We start from the raw sequence: 27,283 nt of genomic DNA on the forward strand, positions 1-27,283 counted from the left end.
CCATAAGCCCTGTTAAGATAAACTTCTAATATATATTTATATGTATGTATGTAATATATATGTATGTCCATATGTATGTAAACCGGAATACCCATAAGGGGTATTTCAATCATTTTACCTTGTAATAGAAGTCAGCCCATCAGTGGCTGATGGTATAAATTGTTATTTTTTGTTTTTTTTGTATTTTTGCTTTTGATACCATTGATTGGGACAACTCCAACTAGCTCGTGGAGCTATGTCACATGGGTGCAGGTGCGACACTGGTGCGACGCAATTTCAAAATTTCTGGACACGGGGACTCGGCTATATATATATGTATATATATTTTAAAATATATATATGTAAACAATAATAAGACTCGGTCAAAGTTGTGCTCATTAGGGGACATGGCTATATATATATAACAATAATAAGACTCAGCTATATATATATATTTAAAAAAATATATAAAAAAATGATTTTTTTTTAGTTTTTTGCCCTAAAAAATAGACAAAAATAAACTCGGTCAAAGTTGACCGAGCCCAAAATGTGGATGGACTCGGCCCCAGTGCGTTGACCGAGTCCGACACTTGGTTGACCCTGTCCGCCCCGTGTCCGAAGCCGCACTAGTGTCTGCCCCCGTGTTGAGGCGTGTCGACGCGGGTGCGTCGACCCCTTAGCCGAGTCCGTGTGACATAGTCTTGGAGCTACTCCCAACGGTCACAAATCAGCCCAACATCTAGTTGGGCTGCTCCCTGTTCCTCTTGCTTGTTATAAATAGGGTTTCAAGCCCTTGTAAACTCTAATGCTTTTTAATCATTTGTGTAACACAAAAACATTTATTTTTGACCCTTGTGTGGGTGGTGTGGATTGATCAATTAATTAATGTTCTTCTTGGTTGGTTGTGTTCTTGTAAGTCTATAAGAGACACTTGTTTGCTTTTGTTCTCATTTCATTACATGGTATCAAAGCTTCGATGCTCTTGGGTTGTTATTCATTTGGAAAGGCCAAGAGGAGGATCATGAGAATTGCTGGAGCATCAGTTTGTGCATCGAGAAGCGCACCATCAAAAGATCTCAACAAAATTCTTGCTACCTCTCTCTCTCTCTCTCTCTCTCTCTTTCTCATTATTGTAAAAATGAAGGATGAAAGAGAAATAATCATCTCAATTCCTGTGAGACTCAATGATACTAACTATGTGATGTGGGCATCTATAGTGAAACATAAAATATGAAAAAGGGTCTATGTGGTTTGGTTGATGACACTGAAAGAGAGCCTAAACTTATACTTACCAAGATTGAAAATAGAAAAGAAGTGGTTATTTAAGGAGAATAGTTGTCTAAAGCCATCACTGAATATGAGAAAAAATAGAAAGAGTGGAGGATGGGTCATTCCAAGATAATTGGATGGATCATCAATAATGTTGACATCAAAAAATGTCCTAGCTTAGCTAAATTTGACTTTGATAGTGATGCATTAAAGTATCTTAAAGATATGTATAGTCTTAAACGATATTGCTCACATATGCAATGTGCAAAATAAAGTGAGAACTATGACCCAAAAGAGATCAACATTAGGGAATATTACGATGTCTTCTCTCTCTTTTGGGATGAATTGGCTCTTTTAGACCCAAAATGACATTGCTCCCAAGATATAGAACTCAGTGAAAAACAAATTAGAACAAAGCATTTCTATTAATTTGTTAATGGGCTTAAACCTAAATTTGAAATGACCAAATCGGCCATTCTTCGTAGAGGAGGTGTACCTACCATAGTTGAAACTCTTGAAGAGTTAACTGTGGAGAAAAATAGGTTGAAAAAACCATCTTCTTCAAAAAATAAGGAATCTGTGCTTTCGAAGAAATTCCAATGACTATGGAAAAAGTCAAAATGATAAAAGAGGCGATCATGAATACAAGAAGAGTGGCAAAATAATATGTTATTATTGCTATGAGCTGGGTCACATCAAGCCTTTTTACCCCAAAATAAGGAAAGAAGATCAAAGAGATGATAAGAAGGTAGCTTCAGTGGGACTATCTTTTGAAAGAAATGGTGTATACGACTCTAAAAGCATCGACTCTTTATCCTTGGCACAACTCATGAAAGCACTACAACCAATGTTAAAAAATCAAGCTTCTTCCTTCTCGGGTTCGGTCATTTCCACAAGCATTGACCTCGGTAAGACTTCTTTGATTCTTGATTCCAATACTTCTTTCCATATGACCCCAAATGAGTCTATATTATCTGAATTGTCATTCTAACCCAAATGATTCTTATGTTTCAACCGCCGATGAAACTTCTTTAAAGATTAAAAGTTTTGGGTTTTTTAAAAAACAACACTTTCTTTATACCACATATTAGAGTAGAACCAAAATTGAATTTAAACCTCTTATCAGTTTCACAAATTGTGGATCATGGATGTAAGATTTTGTTTTCATCTAATGATTGTTTGATACATGATCTTCAGTTCGGGAAGCCGATTGAGCAAGGCCATAGAAGAGATCTCTATGTTATGGACAATCTTTAATTATCAAAACATACTTTTTGTAATTTTGTAGAAAAGAAAGATATAGAAAATTAACACAAAAGACTAGGACATCCTAGTGTGTCCAAATTACATTTGTTTTCATTTCTTACAAGTTATAAAGAAAGAGATTCTGTTTGTAAAGATTGTATCCTTGGTAAAATAAAATATTTACCCTTTGGGCCTAATCATTTCATATCTAAAAAACCATTTGAGTTGGTACATTCAGATGTATGGGGATCTGCTCCGGTTATATAAAAAGTAGAGTTATGTTGTGTTTGTGGATGATTATAGTAGACACTCTTGGATATATTTTCTTAAATACAAATCCGAAGTATTTGATTGTTTCAAAAAGTTTCATTGATATACAAAAACTCAATTTAAAACTGATATTAAAATCTTTATAACCGATTCTGGAGGAGAATTTGTGTCAAAGGAGTTCAAAAATTATCTTGACTTACACGAGATTATTCATAAAAAATCATGTCTTTATATTTCTCAACAAAATGGACTAGTCGAAAGGAAACATAAAATATTGTTGAGACTGCTAGAACACTTATTATATCAAGAAATGTTCTAAAAGTGTTTTGGGCCGAAGCCGCTCTTACGACAGTTTATTTGATAAATAGAATGCCTTAAAAAACCTTTGAAAACATTTTTCCTATTGAAAAATTATTTAAAACATCTTTCGATTATAAAAGGTTTTTGGTTGTAAATGCTTTGTACTTACCAACAAAAAGCGATAAACTTTCTCCAAAAGCTATTCTTTGTGTTTTTCTAGGCTATGCTAAAGATCAAAAGAGCTATAGATGTTATGAAATTGAACTGAACAAATTATATGTTTCAAGAAATGCTACTTTTCTTGAAAATAAAAATGGATTTGGTAAAGAAAAAATCCAAGAGCATTGTGACTATTCATTTCTTTTTGACCTTGTCAATGAACATTGAAGATGTGATAACATTCGTGATATGCATGAGTGACAATGAGGACACTCATGATGCACATGGGAATGTGAGAGTCTTGATAATATAGACCTATCTCATAATGAAATTAGAACCTATAGTTGATATACCGATGACCATTCACTGTGTGCTTTAGAAAGATATTCTCAAAATCAAGATGTAGATTCCTCTAGCGTTAGAAAATCCGTGAGAATTTCAAAGGCTTCTAGTAGATTTATATCATACGATTCTTTTGAACCTAAATATAGAACTTGTCTAATGGCTATACACTTATACGTGGAACTATCATCTTACCGTGATGCTAAAAATAATCAAGAATGAATTAAAACAATGAATGATGAATTAGAAGCTTTACAAAAGGCAAAAACTTACAAATTCAAACATTACCTAAATGAAGAAAAACTATAGGATGTAGATGAGTTTATAAGATAAAAACTAAAAGTGATGAGACATTATAAATATATAAAGTTAGGTTAGTAGCCAAAGGATATAGTCAAAAATATGAAATAGACTATGACGAGACATTTGCTCCAATCGCTCAAATGACTACTATTAAAACCCTTATTTCTATGGTATCAATTAAAAAATGGTCAATCTTTCAAATGGATGTAAAAAATACCTTTTTGAACGGTAATCAAAATGAGGAAGTTTACATGGATCCCCTACTAGGTTCAAGTTTAGCACATGAAAAAATTCTTCGGTTACGAAAAACATTGTATGGTTTAAAGTAAGCTCACAAGGCTTGGTATGATCGATTCAGTAGTGTGATGACACAACTTTACTTTAAATCTTGTTATAATGACAGTGCATTGCTTGTTAAGTCTTCTAATGCAGGAAGGAACGGTGATATTACTTCTCTACGTTGATGATATGATTATCATATGAGGTAATAAGTAGGGAGTATATATATATATATATGATAGGTGATATTACTTCTCTAATGCAAGAATGGTGATATTACTTCTCTAGGTGATATTGTCAAGAAAACATAAATATTGATCACAAGAGAATTTAATCACTTAAAGAATATTTAAATTATCAAGAAGAGATAAACAATCATGTATTAATAATATCCTAAATTTTTAGAAAAACACTTCAAATAGAATAAATCATCAATTTATACTAAAAACAATATGCATATGAAGTATAACACTTTAAAAAAGATCCCTCAAGAAAAAGGAGTTAATTAAATGTATGCATAGAACAATGTGGACAAGATAATCAATTCGAAACATATATATGCAATATATTTAATGCACATAATAATGAATGAGAGCAATCCCATAAATCACAATTCATTAAAATTCACTCACACATCCTAGAATGAGTTTAAGTATAGAGGACCAAATAATAATTTTAAAACATATATATATATATATATATATATATATATATATATATATATATATTATCATTGAAATGCATGAAATTTTATCGCTAATCATTTTTCATATAAGCAAAAACAAGTAGTAAAAGTTTAAAATTTTTATAGAAAGATTTTAAAAAATCCTACATAATAAAGAGAATGATATATGCAAATCAACACCAATTTGCGAAAGATATGAAGAGATTTAAAAATCCCGCAAATATCAAGAAATGATATTTTGCAAATATCAACAATAGTTCGATCACCACAAGCAATCATCTCACTAGACCTTCAAACCTCAAAAATCATGTGTATTAATGACTAGAACAAGAACATAGGCATAATGCCACTAAAGAGCGAATGACACACGAAGGTGTATAAACATCTTTTGTCTACATATAATGACACTCAAAAATATTAGAATATGGACTGGATATGGATCCGATAAAAGATACATATCCATTCACGGGTTTTGTATTCTAATGTAACATGTGTTATTAATACATGCCACTTTTGTCCATGTAAAAATTATTGTAACCCTATTAAGACTAATAGAGCATTACCGCAGCCATCAAGTGAATAGTGGCTGCCGATTTCTGAAAGCTCTCTCCTTCCCCTTTGCTCTCTCTCATATTTTCAACAGAACACGTCAGTCCATAAGCAAATTTATCATGGTATCAGAGCGACAGAACTTTTGGGCGTGAAAGGCTTTGCTCAGTTGACGTGAAAGTCGACTTCCCCTTGCCGTCAACAAGCAGTGAAACTTCTGGGCGTGAAAGACTTGCTCAGTCGACGTGAAAGTTGACTTCTCCTTGTTGTCAACAGGTCACGTTCTTCTTCCTTCTTCTTTATCCTATTTCTTCTATCTTCGCCTGCTGTGTGTTCTTGTCGCAGATCTGAAATCTTCTCAGATCTGCTGTCTATCTTTAATAGATCTGAACTTTATCTCCTGTTGTCTTCTACTTCTTCTTCTATTTTCGCCTGCCGTGTATTCCTGTTGCAGATCTGAAATCTTTTCAGATCCGTTGTCCATCTTTAACAGATCTGAAATAAAATTCAGATTTGTTGTCGTTCTCTTATCTTCAGATATTCTCTCATCGCAGATCTGAAACGTATTCAGATCTGCTGTGTATTTTCGACAGGTCTGAAATAAAATTCAGATCTGCTGTCGTTAAAATCTGCCGTGAACATCTCTATTCTCCTTATTCATACTGGTATAAAATCAATAACTACAATTTCTCCTTCACCAACCGCCTGTCTTTATTCTTTCTATCACAGATTTATTTTCAGAGTCATTGTTCTTGTCCTTGATTCCTCTTAACTTCAAGTATTAATTTCCTAAATTTATAAATGGATACTTCTATCAACCCTGGTCTTTCTTCCAATTTTCTGGGACAGCTAGTCTCAGAAAAACTAAATACAAATAACTATTTGACTTGGAAAAAGCAGATTACTCCTTTCATTCGAAGCCAAGATCTTTCAAGTCATTTGGACGACTCAATTTCAGCGCCTTCAGAGTTCATTACTCAAGAAGCAAAAGAGGAAGGAGGATTGTCGAACATCATTCACAACCCTGCATTTGTTGCCTGGATGAAGCGAGATCAGGCTCTCGTCGCGTACATCACTTCCACATTATCACAAGAGGTATTGGTTTCCATTCCTGATGAATGCCCAGCTAAAGTATATTGGGAGACTCTAGCTCAGACCTACTCTCAGATATCAGAGACTAAGGTGTTATTTCTCAAGCGTGAATTCCAGCTCTTAAGAAAAAAGGAGTCGATGAACATTATTGAATTTTTAAATCAAGTCAAAAGCATCACAGATCAATTAGCAATTGTCGGATACCCAGTGTCAGATAAAGAAAAAGTGCAGCAGACGCTGAGTGCTTTGGGGACTGAGTATCATGTTCTTGTCACTTCTTTATCATGCTTGCCTACGTTGCCCAGTTTTGAGGATTTACGTTCTAAATTGTTCCAATATGAGATGTCTTTGAAAACCATGTTAGATGTTTCAGCAGGGCAATAATCTACGCATGATGTTCTTGCCACAAGCATGATTGTTGATCGTACACGAGGAGATATTTCCTATAGAGGGGGTGTGGCAGAGGCAGAGGAACACAAATCCAAGGTGGACGTGGGTTGCTACCTACGCCAAATTTCACTGTCGGTCCTTCAAAGAGTGTTCCCACATGTTACCAGTGCAACAAACACGGTCATATCAAATCTAACTGATGGTTCAACCCTCAAAATCGGAACAAAATGCAAAACCAAAGAAATGTTATAACAACGAAAACTGCAGGTACATTCCGGGTCAGTGATGTTGTTAAGGATCTTCTTTTGTCTGCAATGGCCGACTTGAACTTGAGACAGAATGATGATGGAGTATGGTATGTGGACTCTAGGGCAGCAACTCATGTCACTGACAATGCAGGTAAGTTCTCTACTTTGACCCCATATTTTGGTAAGTCTAATATTGTAACTGGAGATGGGACTCACCACCCTATTTCGAACATAGGCAATGTCCTTATTCCTTTATCTGAGTCCTCATCCATTCCTTTATCTAATGTTGTTTATGCACCAAATATAAAAAAAAACATTGTCTCTGTTTCTAAGCTTGCTGATTCTACAAATTCATCTGTGGAATTTACTCCTACCTCTGTCTTTGTTAAGGATCTTCAAATGAAGGAGACATTCGCTAAAGGAGAGTGGCGTAGAAACATGTATATTTTCAATGAAGATCCAGCCTCCAGCGTCCTGAAACCAAAGTCTGATCATGTCTCTAAAAGTATCCTGAGTATATCCAAATGCAATACGCCAAATCTTTGGCATTCCCGTCTTGGTCATTGTAGTCGAGTCTTTATTGAAAAATTAGTGTCCAATGGTTTTCTTTCAGAGTCTATCTCACCTTCATTACTGAAGGACGAAGTGTGTTCCAGCTGTCTGTCAGGTCTGCAAGAGTCATGTACTTCTCTTTCATCAAATAAATAAAAGAGCTTCTATGCCTTTTGAAATAATATGTTCTGATGTTTGGGACCCAGCCCCCAATCCTTCATCTTCTGGAAGCAAATATTATGTATCTTTTATTGACAGTTTCTCTCGTTTTACTTGGATATTCTTTATGAAGCATAAATCAGAAGTTTTTCTTGTTTTCCGTCACTTTCATGCCTACGTTAAAACTCAATTCTCCCAAAATATTCAAATTCTCCAACGTGATGGAGGTGGTGAGTATTCCTCCAAAGAACTTTTAGACTTTCTTCAAGATAATGGGATACAACGTAGAGTTTCTTGCCCGTACACTCCACAACAAAATGGAATTGCCGAACGTAAACATAGACATATTGTGGAGAGTGCAATGAGTATGATGCATGGTTGTAACCTGCCTATTAGTCTTTGGACATAAGCTTTTCATACTGCTACTTATGTGATAAATCGTCTTCCTATGCCTATTCTTAAAGATTAGTCTCCCTATTATGATCTATTTGGTGTACATCCTGATTATGATAATTTACGAGTTTTTGGATGCACATGTTATGTACACATTGATAAATTCATGAGAACCAAATTTCAGGACAAGGCTTCTATGTGCCAATTTGTAGGTTATGTAGATGAACACAAGGGATACATGTGCTATGATCCTGCCAGTAAGAAGATTCGAATTTCCAGAAATGTTTTTGATGAAAATAGTTTTCTGGAAAATAAAGCAGACGTTAATCGTGAACATATTGATGCAATTGCTAATTGGTATGATCCATGGCTCAGTGCTAAACTTATTTCACATACTGGCGAACATACTAATTTGTTCCCTGAAAGCATACATGGTAAGACGGTTTCAAATGATGCATCACAAACAGAATGTCTGAGATACAAAGGTAATGTGTATACCAGGAGACCCAGAGAGCAAACAAATGTACCTGCTGAAGAACACGTTGCATTGTCTAATAATAGAGAAGCACCAAGAAGATCAGGCAGGATAAGGCATCCTATTGAAAATTGGGTTAGTTATGACAACTTTTCTATGGACTTTCAGATTTTTCTATCCAAGATTGAAAAACACGATGAACCACTCGGTTTTCATCAAGCTATCCAATCCAACAAATGGATTGAAGCGATGAATGAGGAGATCGAGACACTTCATGAGTGTCAAACATGGGAGATAGTTGGCCGTCCTCCAGATAAAAATATTGTTGGTTCCAAATGGATATATAAGATTAAATATAAACCGGATGGTAGCATTGAACGGTATAAAGCACGTCTTGTAGCCAAGGGTTTCACTCAAGAATATGGTCAGGATTACGATGAGACATTCAGCCCAGTGGTGAAAATGAGAACTATTTGCATTATACTTGGCCTGGCAATTGAACATGGTTGGATCCTTAGTCAGTTTGATGTTAAAAATGCATTCCTTCATTGAGACTCAAAGGAAGAGGTCTACATGGAGCAACCTCAAGGTTATGCAGAGGGAGACCCAAAAGAATATGTATGCAAATTAACCAGAGCTTTGTATGGTTTGAAGCAAGCTTCTAGGTCATGGTTTGAAAGCTTCTCCTTGAAATTCAGAAACATGGTTTCTTTCATTCCCAACTAGATCATTCTCTGTTTATATACAGGAATGGTACCACTATGGTTTTCTTACTCATATATGTTGATGATATTGTGATCACTGGTAATGCTCCAGACCATATTCAACAAATTAAAGTTTTATTGAGTATGCGGTTCAAAATGAAAGACCTTGGGGAACTGAGATATTTTCTTGGTGTAGAGGTGGACAGACAAAATGAAAAAATGTCATTAACTCAACACAAATACACTCTTGATCTTCTAGCTAAAGCATAAATGACAGATTGTAAACCTCTACCCACACCCAGTGTTGTCAACCACAAGCTCAGTATTTGTGATGGTGAGTTATATCCTGATGCAGTCAAGTATCGCAGTTTAGTGAGTATGTTACAATACCTTACTTTTACTAGACTAGACATTGTATGTTCTGTTAATCAAGTATCTCAGTTCATGCATGAATCAAAGACTGGTCACATGGATGTTGTCAAACACATTCTTTGCTATCTAAAAGGAACGGTGGGTGATGGACTCACATATATTCAATCTTCATGGAAGTCACCAAAACATGATATAATGGCCTATACAGATGCAGACTGGGCAGGGGATCCAGATGAGATGAGGTCTGTTTCAGGATACTGTATTTTCATTGGGAGAAATTTTGTCTCATGGAGTAGTAGAAAACAGAAGGCTGTGGCATGATCTAGCACAGAGGCAAAGTATAGATCTATGGTAGCTGCCACAACAGAAGTGACCTAGATTAGGCATCTACTTACAGAGATGGGAGAGGATATCTCAAATTTGACACTTATGTGTGATAATAGAAGTGCTATACAAATTGCATTCAATCCTATTCATTACAGTTGGACTAAGCATATTGAGATTGATCAACATTTCATCAGATAAAGAGATTGAACTAGTTTATGTGTCTTCAAAAGACCAAGTTGCTGATATGTTTACAAAAGGTCTTACAAGTCACCGTTTCTGGTATCTGAAGAACAAGTTGCACATGGTTCACTCCCATGCACAACTTGAGGGAGGGTATTAGAATATGGACTGGATATGGATCCGATAAAAGATCCATATCCATTCACGGGTTTTGTATTCCAATGTAACATGTGTTACTAATACAGGGCACTTTTGTCCATGTAAAAATTATTGTAACCCTATTAAGACTAATAGAGCATTACCGCAGCCATCAAGTGAATAGTGGCTGCCGATTTCTGAAAGCTCTTCCCTTCCCCTTTGCTCTCTCTCATATTTTCAACGGAACACGTCAGTCCATAAGCAAATTTATAAAAAACAAGTGTATCAACGACTAAAACAAGAGCATAATCACAATGCTAACGATGGGTTAAAATCACACATTAAAGGTGTGAATAAACAACTCTTGTCTACATATAATGATACTTAAAAATCAAGTATATCAACGACTAGATCAAGAGTATTATCACAATGCCAACAATGGGTTAAAAACACACAAAAGTATGAACAAACATCTCTTGTCTACATATAATGACACTTAGATGAGAGAGGTACAATAGGAGCAACACACGAGATAAGAGAGCTTGTAATGAAGACAAACCAATGTCATTAAAAAGAATAAAATTATCAATTTTAACAGTCTTTTTAAACATCATGGTTTCAAAATGGATATCCATCACAAATAAACATAATTATAAGCATCCATAATAACAATGGCCAAATAAACAAATAAGTGATACAACACATCCATAGAACCAGAGATCAAACAATCGTCAGTTAAAGCCAAACTATAAGCTAATAATCTAAATTGACAAAAAATTGAGGTGCACACAAATCACCCTAACAAACAACTCTGGTTCAATAACAATAAGGCAAAAAATAAATAAGGCATCATATAAAAATCTGTAACGGACAAAACAAATGCCATAAGGAGGCAATACATACTTACTGAAATCAGTTTTCAAATAAGTGAGTTCATATATAAGAACCAATTTAAAAAAACAAAGTTTCAAATTAAATCCAATAAAGGTAGATGATAACTTTAGAATGAGTATAGTACAATCATATGCACAACAAGATATCAAATGATGCAATGATATGCATGGTCAATGTAAGCAAGTCTATTATGAGATGACAATGGCATACAACATTAAAGACGACCAAAAGCATATATAGAGATTTTTAAAGAACCATATAGAAAGCCAAGAGTATACACAAGTACAACTAATTATGGATACTTATAAAGAGATCAAATCATGTATATGCAATAATCTAATAACTTTAAAGCCACAAAAAATTATAAAGGAACACATAAGATATGCATATGAACACCATGATTTCATATAAGATACTAACATACCCAAAATATATTTTGACTTATCGTGCTTACGCAAGAGCCAATAAAACAATAGCTAACTTAAAAAAAGGTATTTTTAAGATAAATTTCTAATTTCAATTTAATTTGAGACCATAAAACAATACCCAAAATGTCTAATTTTCAACACAAAATACCAAAAACAATTTTGAAATGACACATAAAACATGCATAGACATATATCTACAACACATAAATATGAAGATGATGTGCCGATAGAGGAATCTCATGAGAGCATACAAAACATCCATGGCATGACTAGTGAATTTAAAATCATGATGATTGAAGATATAAGCACATCTCAATTAAAGCACCAAATAGAATTCAAACATGCTTTGACACGTTCATAGTCACCAATAATCATAATGGTGTCTAAGAAACACAAAATAAATAAATAAATAAATAAATAAATATATATATATATATATATATACACACGAACACGAGATCATAAAATTATATATTTTTTGTATTAAAAATAATAATATGGAGAACTTACCATAAAGGAGCTCAAGAGTAGACTACTTATGGGTAGGGGTGGCAATTAGGTCGGGTTGGCGGGTTGGCGTGTCAGCATACCTCAACCCGAACCCGACCCGTTTATTAAACGGGTCGGCTGTGGCAAACACTAACCGACCCATTTAATAAACGGGTAACCCGACATGACCCGCCAACCCATTTAATAAATGGGTTGGGTCGGGAAAACGGGTTGGCGGGTAGCGGGTCGGGTTGGTGGGCGGGTTGGCGGGTTGACAGACGGGTTGGCGGTTTGGCAGGTCGGGTTAGCGGGTTGACCCACCCGCCTAACTCGTTTATTAAACGGGTCAGCCGGGTTGGCATACCCAAACCCGACCCGTTTAATAAACGGGTTAGGCGGGTCGACCCGTTTATTAAACAGGTTGGCTTAAGCCCAACCCGAACCCGCCTAAGAGGCGGGTTGGCGGGTCGTGTCAGGTTTTGCCACCCCTACTTATGGGTTAATGTCAAAACAAACAAACATAAGAGCCATTAAAATAATATTTCATTAAGACATTTCACAAAACTCTAATTCCAATTGATTCAAATAACACATTTTACATATCCAAGAAATAACCATAATATTTTAAACAAATTTTGAAAAGAAAAGAGAGGAAATATATTATAAATACTTTTTTTTTAATTAAACAAGAGATACGTACCAAAATACGAGAGCCTGAAGTCCAAGCCATATATCAATCCAAAATTTTCTTTCGAAGCACAATCTCGAACAAGATACCAAGATCAAGAATCCCTCGCTTTGATACCATGTCACAAAAAATGTGGAAAAAACAGAAGCAAGAACCACAAAGGGCTTACGATAACATAAACACAACCTGCACATGCACAAGTCCACCATGGGATAATACAAGGTGCCAACATAGGCAATACAAACAGCCACTAAGGGTAATACCATGCATTAAAGCACAAAAGCACAAAAGCAAGAATAAAATAAATATCATTTATTTTATAATATACTCACAAAGTGAGTTAGAATACTTTAGAAGAGCATTGAAAAACAAGAGAGGGAGGTTCACCCTTATTTATACACAAGAGGTAGTCTCAAATAGAGTTGTTGGAGTGTTCCTAGAGTTTTATTGACTAGTCAACTCTATGTTGACTAGTCCAAAAAGAACCCAACAACTCTATTTGGTCTTTGACCAAATAGTCCCTATAAAAACAAGAAAGAACAAAAAAAATAAAATAAAGTAAAAGAACTAAAGTACCCCTAATGGGCACAACCTATTACAATTCTTTGAAATGATGAAAATACCCCTAGAGGTATTACTTATTACATCATTATAAATAATATATATATATATATATATATATATATATATATATATATATATATATATATATATAGTCTGTTAAAATGTATACTCAAAAACATTATTGTAAGTATAAATATATATACTTATATACATAGAGATACGTATACATATGTTATACGTATACGTATCTCTATATATATAAGTATATATATTTATACATTTTTCCCTTTTTACCCGCAAAGGGTATTTTAGTCCTTTTACATTTTGCGCATATTCCATTTGGAATATGTTGTACCTTTTTCTTTATTTTTAATTTCTTTTATTTTTTATATTTTTCCTTTTTGTAATTACAAAAAGGTGCCTTGGGGGTCTCCCCAATAGAGTCGTTGGGGAGCCCCCAACGGTCACAATTGTGACCGTTGGGAGCTCCCCAACGACTCCTTTGGGGAGCCCCCTTGCACCTCTCATTTCTTGTATAAATAGGGGTGTTCCCCCTTGTAATTCCCTAAGCTTGAGAGACTCAAGCATTTGCTTTTATATATTGAAATACATGCATTATTGCATGTTTATTATTTATACGCTTTTTGCGTATTTTGTTCAAGTGTTGTGAGAGTGCTTTCGTGCACTTCTTTTATAAAGTTTTTATGCTTGTTTATGTATTGTCTCTTCGTAGACAATTTTACATGGTATCAAAGCTCGGTTGGTGATTGGAGATCGTGGGATCCGCCTTTGTTAGAGTGTCTCGAAAACCGTGCCTTCGGATCTTTTGAGATTGAAGTGGTGGATCTTGCTTCTCAAATATTTTAGAAGGATCTTGTGCTAAGGAGAAGTTGAAACATCGTATTGGTACGTCTTTTTTCTTCTTCTCTCTACGTCTTAATGGGTGAGAAAGAGTCTCACTTTGCCCTTGGCTTCAAGTTGAATGGGTCCAACTATCATATTTGGGCCGGGAATATGGAGGCCCACATAAAAGGAAAAGGATTGTGGGGTTATGTGCAAGGAACAATTCCGGAACCGGAACCCAAGATAACCATAATGGACGGAAGTGAAATCAAGATTCTTGAGGGAGAGGAAAGGATCAAAGCTCTTGAAGAATACTCAAAGAAACACGACGAATGGGAAATGAAGAACTTCAAGATTCTTTCTTGGTTTTTCGCATCCGTCGAAACGAAGATTAATGCCAACATTATCAAATTCAAAAAAGCATCGGAAGCTTGGCATTATCTCGAGAAGATGTATACATCAAGAGATCTATCTCATAAGTATTACCTTCAAAAGAAGTCCCTCTCCCTTACTCAAGGTAAAATGTCTATTAGGGAATATTTTGCCGATCTTTCCTCTATTTGGGATGAGCTCTCTATGCTTGAACCAAAATGGAGTGGAGAGGCAATTGAACTCCGCCACAAGCAACTTGAAGAAGATCGTTTCTTCAATTTTTTGAATGGGTTGAGACCGGAATTTGAGCAAATAAGGTCATCACTTCTATCCTCATTTACTCCTCCCTCTCTTGAAGATGTTCTCACCAAATTAAGTGATGAGGAGACTCGTATGAATTTATGTAAACAAAGACCAAGTGTTCTTATGGTTCCTTGTAATCATGAAGAAAATAATGAGGTTAATGCCGTATCAAGACCCGGGAATAATGTAAAGACCTATCGTCCTCCTCATTTTAAATTCCAAAATCAAGGAGGAGATGGTGGACAAAGAGGAAAGCGGGACTATAGCAAGACTATATGTCATTTTTGTAAAGAACCGGGGCATATCAAGCCCGTATGTCCCAAATGGAAGAAGCTTCTCGCTATGGCCACCACCGGCGCACCACAAAAGGAAGAGGCATCATCAAGTGGGTCACTCTCGTTGAACCAAATAATGGAAGCCCTTCAACCTCTTCTCAAGGGAGCTACATCCGGTGCCGCCGTGTCTACTTCTTCCATTCCAGGTAAAGTCTCTTGGCTTTTGGACTCAGGTGCATCCTTTCATATGTCTCCAAACATGTTTTCACTTTCCGATTATTCAAAAAATGCTTCTCCATCCTTTGTTTCCACTGCGGATGGAACTTCTCTTGAAATTAAAGGAATAGGTAATTTTGAAACTCAAGTTTTTTTTATTCCAAAAATTAGATTTATACCTAAACTTAACTTAAATCTTCTCTCTGTTTCTCAACTCTCGGATCATGGTTGTGATATTAAATTTTCATGTGATAAATGTTTAATACAGGATCGCCTGTCCGGGAAATTGATTGGGGAAGGCTTTAGAAAAGGCGATTTATACTACATGGAATCTCTTAAGTTCCAAAATCTTTTTGTAATGTTGCCCGAAACAAAGATATAAACATGTGGCACAAAAGACTTGGTCATCCTTATATCACCAAGTTATCGTACTTACATTTTGCAAAAGTCCTATGTAAAAGTTCTTTTTCTTGTAATGACTGTATTCTCGGAAAAATACAAAGTTTACCTTTTGAGCAAAGAACTATGTTCTCATCAAAACCCTTTGAAATTGTTCATTCCGATGTTTGGGGACCGACACCTGTTGTCTCAAAAGGAGGCTTTTCTTATTATGTTATTTTTGTGGATGATTTCTCTAGATATTCATGGATCTTTTTTCTTAAATTCAAACATGAAGTTTTTTCGTGCTTTAGAACATTCCATTCAATGATCAAGAATCAATTTAATAGTAACATAAAGATTTTTAGAAGTGATTCTGGAGGAGAATATCTCTCCAACCAATTTAAAGTATATCTTGAAGATCAAGGAATCATTCACCAAAGATCTTGTCCTAAAACCCCTCAACAGAATGGGTTGGCTGAAAGAAAACATAGACATATCATTGAGACCACTAGAACCCTTCTTATTTCCCAAAACATCCCAAATTTTTTTTTGGCTGAAGCAGCTCTTGCTTCTGTTTATCTGATAAATCTTTTGCCTTCTAGAATATTAGGAAAAATATCCCCTTTTGAGATTTTGTATAAACTCGAACCGGATTATAATAGGTTACGAGTCTTCGGGTGTAAGTGTTTCATACTTACGGATAAGAATGACAAACTCTCTCCCAAGGCTATCCCCTGCGCTTTTCTTGGATATTCCGAAACTCAAAAGGGATTTCGATGCTATGATCTTCGAGAAGATAAATTATATGTTTCTAGAAATGTAACTTTTTTAGAAAATGAAAGTGGATTTGAAAAAAATATTTCTCAACAAGAAAATTTTGATTATTCCTTCCTTTTTGACTTATTATCTAGTAATGATGATACATCTAGTGATGATGATATATCATCGAACCATGATGAGAACATTGAGAGTAATATCGAAGAGCATAACCAACAAGAAGACAGGATTTCAAGTGATCCTATAACATACTCTCGTAGAAACCAAGACACCTTTAGAAGTGCTATTGACCAATATAGTGAACTTGTTCCTGTTCTCGATCACCGAAGGTCTGAGAGGAATAGGAGACCTCCCACTCGTTTTGTCTCATTTGATTCATTTTCACCCCGATATAGGGCTTGTCTTAGTGCCATTCATTCTTATTTTGAACCAAGAAACTTTGAAGAAGCAAAGAAATGTATAGAATGGCAAGAAGCTATGCAAAATGAACTTAATGCTCTTAAAAGGGCTGAAACTTGGGATTTTCAAACTCTACCTATAGGAAAGAAAACTATAGGTTGTCGATGGGTTTTCAAGGTTAAAACTAAGAGCGTCGGATCCCTTGAAAGGTATAAGGCTCGCTTAGTTGCAAAAGGGTATGGGCAAGAGTATGAGATTGATTATGAAGAAACTTTTGCTCCTGTAGCCCGAATGGTTACAGTTAGATGTCTTATCACTATTGCATCTATTAAAAGTTGGAATATCTTTCAAATGGATGTGAAAAATGCCTTTTTAAATGGTGATCTTAATGAAGAAGTGTATATGGATGCTCCACCTGGCATGGAGATCCCTAAAGATAAAGTTCTTCGTCTTCGAAAGGCCCTTTATGGTTTGAAACATGCTCCCAAAGCCTGGTATGACAGATTTACCAGTGTAATGCTGGAAAATGGCTTCTCCTCATGTTATACTGACACTGCTTTATTTACTAGAAAATCTAAGGCAGGGATTGTAATATTATTACTATATGTTGATGACATGTTAATTACAGGTGATGATGTTCAAGAAGTCAAGGGTATTAAGTCCGTCTTGACTTCAAAATTTGAGATGTCAGACTTGGGTTTTCTGACATATTTTCTTGGAATTGAGGTTGCTTATTCGCAACGTGGTTATTTTTTATCTCAGTCTAAACTTGCTTGTGAGATTATTGACAGATCAGAAATTTCTGATGACAAAGTATGCGAAACTCCTGAAGTTGTGGGAGCAAAAATGAAGATTGACGACGGTGTTCCTCTAATCGACCCTACTCCTTACAGACAGTTGGTAGGATCTTTAATGTATCTCAGCATTACTCGACCCGATTTGTCACATGCTATACACATCGCCAGCCAGTTTCAGCATGCTCCTACAACCGTTCATATGAGTGTTGTGCTTCGCATCATCAGATATTTGAAGGGAACGGTGAATAAGGGAGTATTCATATCCTCTTCTTCTGAATTAAAATTGCTTGCTTATACTGACTCAGATTGGGGAGGTGACCCTAGTAACCGTCACTCCACCACTGGTTTTTGTATTTTCTTAGGAGAATCTTTGATCTCATGGCGATGTAAAAAGCAACAGAAGGTCTCTTTATCATCCACTGAAGCCGAATACAGAGCCATGACATCTGCCACCATGGAAATAGTATGGATTCGACGTCTTTTGGAAGATATGGGAGTAGTTGTCAAAGAACCAACAAAGCTTTGCTGTGACAATAAAAGTGCAATCTACATTGCCAAGAACCACACATTTCACGAGCGAACAAAGCATATAGAGATGGACTGCCATTATGTCAGGGAAGAATACTTGAAGAAGATCATTGATCTACCATACGTGACGTCTGAGTATCAACTTGCGGACTTCTTCACAAAAGCTCTTTGTTCGCCTAGATTTCATTTCCTTCTTGACAAACTTGCGGTTATCACACCGTAAGTTTGAGGGGGGGTGTTTAAATGTATACTCAAAAACATTATTGTAAGTATAAATATATATACTTATATACATAGAGATACGTATACATATGTTATACGTATACGTATCTCTCTATATATAAGTATATATATTTATACATTTTTCCCTTTTTACCCGCAAAGGGTATTTTAGTCCTTTTACATTTTGCGCATATTCCATTTGGAATATGTTGTACCTTTTTCTTTATTTTTAATTTCTTTTATTTTTTATATTTTTCCTTTTTGTAATTACAAAAAGGTGCCTTGGGGGTCTCCCCAATAGAGTCGTTGGGGAGCCCCCAACGGTCACAATTGTGACCGTTGGGAGCTCCCCAACGACTCCTTTGGGGAGCCCCCTTGCACCTCTCATTTCTTGTATAAATAGGGGTGTTCCCCCTTGTAATTCCCTAAGCTTGAGAGACTCAAGCATTTGCTTTTATATATTGAAATACATGCATTATTGCATGTTTATTATTTATACGCTTTTTGCGTATTTTGTTCAAGTGTTGTGAGAGTGCTTTCGTGCACTTCTTTTATAAAGTTTTTATGCTTGTTTATGTATTGTCTCTTCGTAGACAATTTTACAGTCATGTTGATTACTTACCTGGACACTAGGTTATATGAGCAAGAACTGTTGTGCCTTCAAATAATCTTTTTTACATCAAATTGTCATGTGGAATGGAAGTGGATTCATCAGAATTTCTGTAACTGTTTTGTTTTAATTGTGGCATGATGGTTTGTTGTAATGCTTTTGTTTTTGCTTTCAGCAATTCTTGAAGGAAATTCTCAATGAGCTGTGCGTTTACAACAAGAGGGGAACAAATCAGGGAACCTATGAGCTTAAGCCAGAGTACAAAAAATCAGCTGATGAGGTTGATGCTGATTAGACTCACTTGCTGCCGACATTTAAAATGAGAATTTTAAGATTGGTGGATATCCTTTGCTCCTGAGAATGATGGATACTTGTTGTCTTGCCTTCTGGCATAACCTGTGGTCGATAATGCAGAATGTAAACCATGCAGACCATGCAGCAAGGATGAAGAAGTTGGCTGCATGCCTGTGTAAGTGAAGAAAATTCAATCTTGACATGGTCTTGCTAGATTTCAACTTTTTCTTTTTTTTCTTTTTGCAAGACTAACTAGTGCTGCTTCTTTAACATCTGAATGTATTGCCTGTTGGATATTTGTTTATGGTTCAACTACATTGTCATACTCATAGCTATCTGAAGCTTGCTTTGGAAGTGCGAAACTTCATGCTTCTCTCATGCTCCCTACTTTTGTGAGACTCGCTTCTAAATGAAAATCTTACTTTACACCAAATTGAACTTTGTTGATATCTAAAAAAAAAGTATTCGTGTCAAATAGCTGTTACATGTCCATTTGAAAGAAATAGCTGTTATAGGTGTTTTTTTTTTAATTACTAAAAAAAATCGTGATAAAAGAATGAAAGCTCTTTTTAAATTAAAAACACTTGTTTGATTATCTTTTTAAATCATTTTTCTTGTCTCTTATAGTTTCTTGCTTTTCTCTATGCATCGTAAATGTTTAATGCTTCATGCATGCATCCAGTCATTTCTTACACTCGCTTCTTGCTTCATTCTCTTCTTTGGTAACTATGGTCATACTCTTTCATAAATAAAAAGTAGTGCTGTTTCTGAATGTATTACCTGCTTTTCTTGATCATCTTTTTCTGATTCAACTATCGTGCATCTGTGTGTGCGTGTGTGTGCATGCACATACACATGCTGACACTGAACAAAAATTTCCTTGTCAAGCCAGTAAATGTGAATGAACCTTGGAAAGTACTGATGTGATTAAGGCCGATATTAGTCATTTGTCATCCTGTGAAAATCATAAGAAAATTTCTGTCATACAATCAAAGTAGAAAATGGCTTCTTAAAACCTTTCAAACCTTTTTTTTTTCCTTTAACTAGAAGGCTTCTTGCTGTTTACCGAAAAATAAGCAACCAAAACAAAATATGAATATAGAACAATATTATGCAGCCTTTGGTGTTCGTCTTTCAGTCATTTTATTCTCAAAAGGCAATTTTCAAACATGGTAAGTTCCTGAGATCTTCAAGCCAATGGATTTTGAAAGAAATGAAACGTTGACTGCAAAAGTGACCTATTTAACTTTTTTTTTTCTATAGCAGAGCTGGAGGAACAAGGGTCCCCTCCATTAACAAAAGAAAATCAATAGACCCAAGCTGGTGGCCTCTGATTAGGGGTGGCAATCGTGTCGGGTTGGCGGGTCAGAACACCTCGACTCGTTTATTAAACGGGTCGGATGTAGCAAACACGAACACGACCCATTTATTAAACGGGTAACCCGACCTGACACGGTTAACCCATTTAATAAATGGGTCGGGTCGACCCGACACGATTATATCTCTTCGTTAAAAGATATTGCAAGCAGGAAATAAGAAGGGACGATTATTTTAAGTAAGAAGAAATTAAAAAGAGTTATACTTTTAGCTTGATTTGATGTTAAAAAAAAATTAGCGTTTTTTTTAGATGAGAACATTTAATGTTATTGCTCTCAAGTCTTGTCACCTCTGAAAGATGGGTTTTAAATATGAAAAAGTATTGTGTATATTTAAAATGGGTCGACATGATTACCGGTTTGGATTACAAATGGGTTGCGAATTTAATCATGCCAAAGAACCATTTTAAATATAAATGGGTTGCGGGTTGACGGGTTCGTGTAAACGGGTTGACCCGCCTGCCTAACCTGTTTATTAAACGGGTCAAATGGGTTGGCGTACCCTTTAGAAAAAAAGTGTCTGCAGACATCCTTGAGAACAAGGACACCTGCGGACAGGAGGTATAGGATATGACAGGACATGGTGTCCTTGTTCAGGGATGTCCGCAGATCAAATGCCCCATTGAGGAGATCCACGGACATGTGGATCAAAGCATGGGTCTCATATATTTTATTAGATCCTCACTCCAACGGAGGATCTCAAATCCTCAGATCTGAAATCACTACAAGAAATCCGGCTTTTACTACAAGAATTTGGATTAATCCACACCGCAAATTAAAGCCCATTCAAATCCATGGATTTAAAGTCTGGCAGAGCGAGGTCAGATTAGGGATTTGAGAATCTTTGGTCAAGATCTCTCCGATCAACAGATCACCACATTTGGTCCTTCCAAACATTGTTACAAAAATCGTTGCAAATCAACCAATTGTATCGGTGAAAAATCGATTCATAAATAGGTACCGGACTTTTTTTTTAATATTTTTAAAAAGAACTTAAGAATATTTTTAATAACATCTTACTATTTTATTGTTACATGTCATCTGCTGATTAAAAATTGGTTGATTCAGCTCAATTCAGCTCGGAATCTGAATCAACCGATTTGCTGAATCGTTTTGAAAATCGAATCAAGACCCGATACAATTCTGGCAACATTGCCTCCAACAAATTGGCCGTTCAAAAAGGCAGGTTTAGTACAGACCAAGCACAAACTTCAACTTTATTAAAAAAGAAGAGTGATGTCCAATTGTCCATACCACCACTAAATCTCATTTTGTACAAAACAAGGGGATGTATGAGAAGTCCACAAAACATGTTTAGATTGCTACCACCTATAAAGCTGATTTTTATGGCAGTAGACAACTGTTGCTTTCAAGTAAATGGACAAAGCCAAGATCTCACTTTGTTTTACATGAAAAATACCATGACCCTGGCATAGTTAATCAAGTTTGTTAGCTGTTCTAATCAAACACTCCCCATGAATGTGAACTTGCTTTGATTTTCCTGGTATGTCGGTGGGCATAATCATTAATTCATTTTTCATATAGGCGACACGGATAACCAAAATATGTAAAACCAGCAAAAATATGTTGGAGATTTTTCGTTTTTTTATTTTTTATTTATTTTATAGTATGGATGCAATTTAGATGCTTGATTTTATAGAAACAGACTCTTAGATCATCCCATTAAATGTATAAGAAGAATCTTTTAAGGCTTGAAAAGCAACTGGCTTAAAATTTTTGTAAATATTCAAGCATACAAAATCACATTTCTTTATTTGATTAAGATGAGAGTGCATCGGTAGGGTTAGATTTATAAAAATTCCTATAAAAATCTCGATTCATACTAGTTTACATATTTTGCTATATATGAAAAAAAATTTGATATCTATAAATAAAATTTTATTAATTTCAATGAAAAAGCCTTATCAAGTGAAGAAAACAAGAGCTTGATTATGAACTTAGCTCATGCACCGCTTTAATGGATGAAAAAAATCTCTAGTACAAAAAGCACTCATGAAGAATCAACATCGAGGTGCCAATGTAAACTCTTAAGTATTTGGGTATAAATGTTTTTTACATATATTAAAATTTTAGAAAACAGCTTTTATTGTTTAAAAAATCCTTGCCCCATGTACTTTTCAAAAAGTTTATTATCTCAAATTCATGTCGTGTGTGGGCCCTACCTGTCTGTTCGTAACATAACCCTGCACTGTGTGCCCGTGGAGTGGACAAAGCTGCAGACATAGTAGTTAAAAGCAATGTTGTCAGTATCGGCAGAAAATTGATACGATACTAACCTGAATAGGCTATGTTTTAAAAAATATAAAAAAAATACTTGAATTTAATTTTTAAATATTATTTTAATGGTTTTAACACATGTCACATTCTGATTGACACAAAATATGTTTGAATTATTTTTTAGCCAGAACGATTCACTTGAGAATCAGTATCTGCAGGATTCACCTGAATCTAATTGCCTAGATTTCAAACCTTAGTTTCATTCCTGCAGTACAAGGCAACTAAAGTTAAAAGACATCCATCCTGGCACAATGTTGGTTATTTTTTAATAAATGCAAAAAAATATTAAAAATTAATAATTTTAACACGTGTCATATTTTGATCGACACATAATATTTTTTATTATTTTTTGGCCGATACAAAAAGATTCACTTGAGTATCGGTATAGGCCGATACAGTTCCATCGTTGGCCAAACTATTCAGGGCCGACACCCAAGACAACATTACCCTGGCATGGCACACAAGTAACAAAGAGGGTGAGAATCTCATGCACTGCTTTTGCATTTCTAGAAATGAATGGATATACCCTTTCACTGTTTTTTTTTTGGGGGGGTTTTCCTTGTGTTTTAAACTTTTTGTTTTTGTTTATTATTTATTTGTTTAATCTGAAAGGGGAAAAGATAAACCTAGTACTACTGCTATCCAAGTCCAATTGCTTATACTGTTGATTTGTATCTAGTCTTTGTATTGTTAAACAAACTTGCTTGGATTGGATCACTCACAATTCAGCAGCACACTGAACAATGCATACCTGTTTGGAATATGAGGTTGGTCTTTTCCTAGACTAGATTCAGTTGGTTAGAAAACCTCACCCAATTGAGCCCAGCTGACTAAAAGGATGCTAATGGCTAGGCCAAGAATCTGAACTAGTTAAAAACAGAAAATATACTGCTGCAAAAAGCAAGGCTGAGTCCCAACTAAGGCATCAACAAGTTGATCAAGTCAAGCTGGGTCCAAAGACTCCTATCAAGTCAGTTGAGAGTCCTCAAACAACAACAATCATCTTCAAACCCGCCTAGTTCACCAATTATCATGGACCTTGATCTGAACAGGTTGCCTAATGCACCCATTGCAAGTTGAAGATCACTGAATGTGAAGAGGATAGTTCAAATCCAATATCCAGTTGACCTGAGATCCTCTAAGGGGGTTTACACATCTAAACCAAATCTGGCCAAACCATTTGTCAATCTGTTAACTAGAAGCGATTTTTGATTCATGAATCTATGAAGATCGAATCCAAATAGACTCTACTCAGTGGAAAAACTGAGATCCAACAAAGATGGGTACTTAAATCCTGAGTTCAGTTGGAAGCGTCCCGGGTTTGAGACAATTAGATATAGATATAACATTGATCCAAATAGAGCCTGACCCATTTACATCCTGTTTATATACAGTCACCACAACACATATTTTGTATTGAAAGCACAAGCTTTGTAATTGGAGTCCTCACATTGATCCTTCGGAAAATGATCGCACTGAAGAGGTAATTTGATGTATTTTTCTAAAAACCCTACAAATTTTAATAATTTTTTCATGTTTAAAACAACAAATATCTGAATTTAAAAAGACCTTTTTAAGCTTCACACATGCAAACTTCTATATATGCAAACTTTCTCTCAAATATATGACTATTTTTTACATAACAATCTTTATTTCTGTGTCTCTATCTCTTTGATCATATGTCAAAAACTTGTATTTTTTCAGTCGTAAGGCCTATAACTTTCATGTTTCGAGTCAGAATCGAAACCCTCTTTAGGCTTCTCATTTTTAAGTTTCAAAACCGGAATAGAAACATGCTTTGCACCCTCCATGGTTGCACATTTTTCATCTGTTTTATGCTATTTTTCAAACATTTGCACTGAAAATAAACAAAAAACAAAAAAAAAAGAAAGAGACAGATCGAGACATTAGCTTTCCACTGCCACCAAGATCACCTTGATCTAATGAACGATTGAAAAGAAATGTCATATAAAACATAAAATGTTCATCTTAAACATACAAACAACAAACATAGGTCAGGATGAAGAAGTCCACATAAAATATATGCAAACTTGAAAAAGTCCACATAAAATATATGCAGACTCTCTTATTTTGTTTAAGTTCAACAGAAAGTTTGCATATAGTTTTATGCAAACTTCATGAAATCTACAAAAAAATTAAGCAGAGCAATATATCGCGCAAACTTCATTAGTTCCACGCATGCGAAGGGTAAAAGGGAGATTTCAACATTGACTATTTGCAATTTTGGACATAGAGAGAATATCACAAATTATGGGATTTTTAGAAAACACATTATTTTTATCATATCATACACTCATTTTTCATCGATCCTTATGTAATTTGGCTAATGCTTAGTTCGGTAACATATTGTAACATCATTAAAAAATCCAACCTTTTTAAAGCTTTATCCAAAATCCAGATTTTTGAGAAAATTTATTATTTTTTTAATTATAACAAAGTTTTACATGACTTCCGAGAGTAATGTGTTCATGAGTTTATCTATTTTTATATTCCAACCAATCTAAATACTGGATGACTCACTTGAGCATAAGCATGAGTGCATATTAGTCTTTCAGTATCAAATATAGTACAAAATCAACCTTAGACACAACCTGATTGAGGTTATTACTCTAGGAACTATCACATATAAAAATGCAAAAGGCAAAATTTATTTAATGGTTAAGACAATTGAGGAGTTATGTAAAAGTTTAAGATTTTCAATCATATGTGTAATTATTGCATAAAAGAAAAGATAACATTCATAAGAAAATCTCATTCTAAAATATTCACAAGTCTTAAAAGAGTACTGATCCAGAACTGAAAGGTTTAATGTTTTACAACCTTTAAAAATGTAAACAAAGTCTGGATCCCCAAGGGATCGTACTGAGCAAGAGAGTCCAATCGAGTATGCAATAGCTTGACCTTCGCCTAATCCTCTAAGATGATATCTGTAATATTTTAGGACATTAACCAAATGCCCGTAGAAAACCCAAAACCAAATTTGAATAATATAAATCAAGTTTGCAATGAAACAACCAAAGTGTGATTCCTATCATTTATAAAATGAGGTTCAAAGGAATCCACCCCAATAATAATTCACATAGCATTCATGCATTCATTCATTCACATCAATGACATTTATTCATTCACATCCATGACATTCATTTATAAAAATAAATTATAATTAAGCAATCCACATATTATTGCATAATATAAATAGGTCAAATCGTATTTGACTACGTCTAGCATGAAACACATGCACATGATTTTCAAACAAGTCAACAGTGTCCCTCTCAAACATATCATATGCATCTATAACATTGCATATGACAAATAGGCCAAAGTCCTATTTGACCATTCCAACAAACTTGATACGCACATGCTTTTCAAGTAAATACGACATACCAATCTATGAAAAATGTAAGCATTCACATTCTTTTCTAAAAAAACACATACTCATATGCATCTCATGACTATGATATGCATTTTTACATTTATCAAATCACTAGGTCCTTTCTTAGGACATTTAATGCACTTTTGCATTTAAATCAAATGAAGAATATGCCCTTACTTTCGACCTTTTCCGGTGTGTCTCATACACATGCACCTCATGTGCAATAATCAAGTTATTGACTTGGAAACAATGGGTCAATCACGTGACCTTTCACATGTAAATTAATATGCAATGACATATGTAAACATTAGCAACTCTGCATGTCTATATCTATATGTTTATGCACATGATATCAGTGATTCTATAGATCTAATATATTGTTTATCTTGATTATTCAGACTCATTTGGTACAAAAGAAGGTATAGTCACCCAGAAACAATCATAGAAGTATTTATTATTCTATATATTTTATTTTTTCTCATATGGCTTAACTAGGTCTATCCTGCAATGCAATAATTGAGAGATGGACATAGAGTTCTCGTAACGGTGTATGCTCGCGTACACCGCCAGAGCTAAAAATAAAAGAAAACATATTTTTCTACTCTGCAGAGTTTTTTCCCCTACCCTGTGGATCCCTTGGGTAGGTATGTTCCCTTAACCTCATTCAATTCAAATTCATATGCATGATACATTCATTACATATATGACATACTTCACATGCAATA

General features: G+C 35.0%; 1 protein-coding gene across 2 annotated transcripts in view; it reads left to right on the forward strand.

Moving 5' to 3' along the window:
- The window catches only part of LOC149836060 (Transcription initiation factor IIF, beta subunit), a 62,617-nt gene extending 42,801 nt beyond the window's left edge, over positions 1-19,816 (forward strand). For both annotated transcript variants that reach the window (XM_090008956.1, XM_090008957.1), the window contains exon 6: positions 19,372-19,816. In XM_090008956.1, coding sequence (XP_089865082.1) covers positions 19,372-19,491 — 120 coding nt within the window. In that variant the 3' untranslated portion in view covers positions 19,492-19,816. The remainder of the gene's footprint in view (positions 1-19,371) is intronic.
- The last annotated feature ends 7,467 nt before the right edge of the window (positions 19,817-27,283 follow it).

Source organism: Nuphar pumila, chromosome 6 (genome assembly GCF_984573655.1).
Source record: "Nuphar pumila chromosome 6, dmNupPumi1.hap1.1, whole genome shotgun sequence".
NCBI classification, from domain to species: Eukaryota; Viridiplantae; Streptophyta; class Magnoliopsida; order Nymphaeales; family Nymphaeaceae; genus Nuphar; species Nuphar pumila.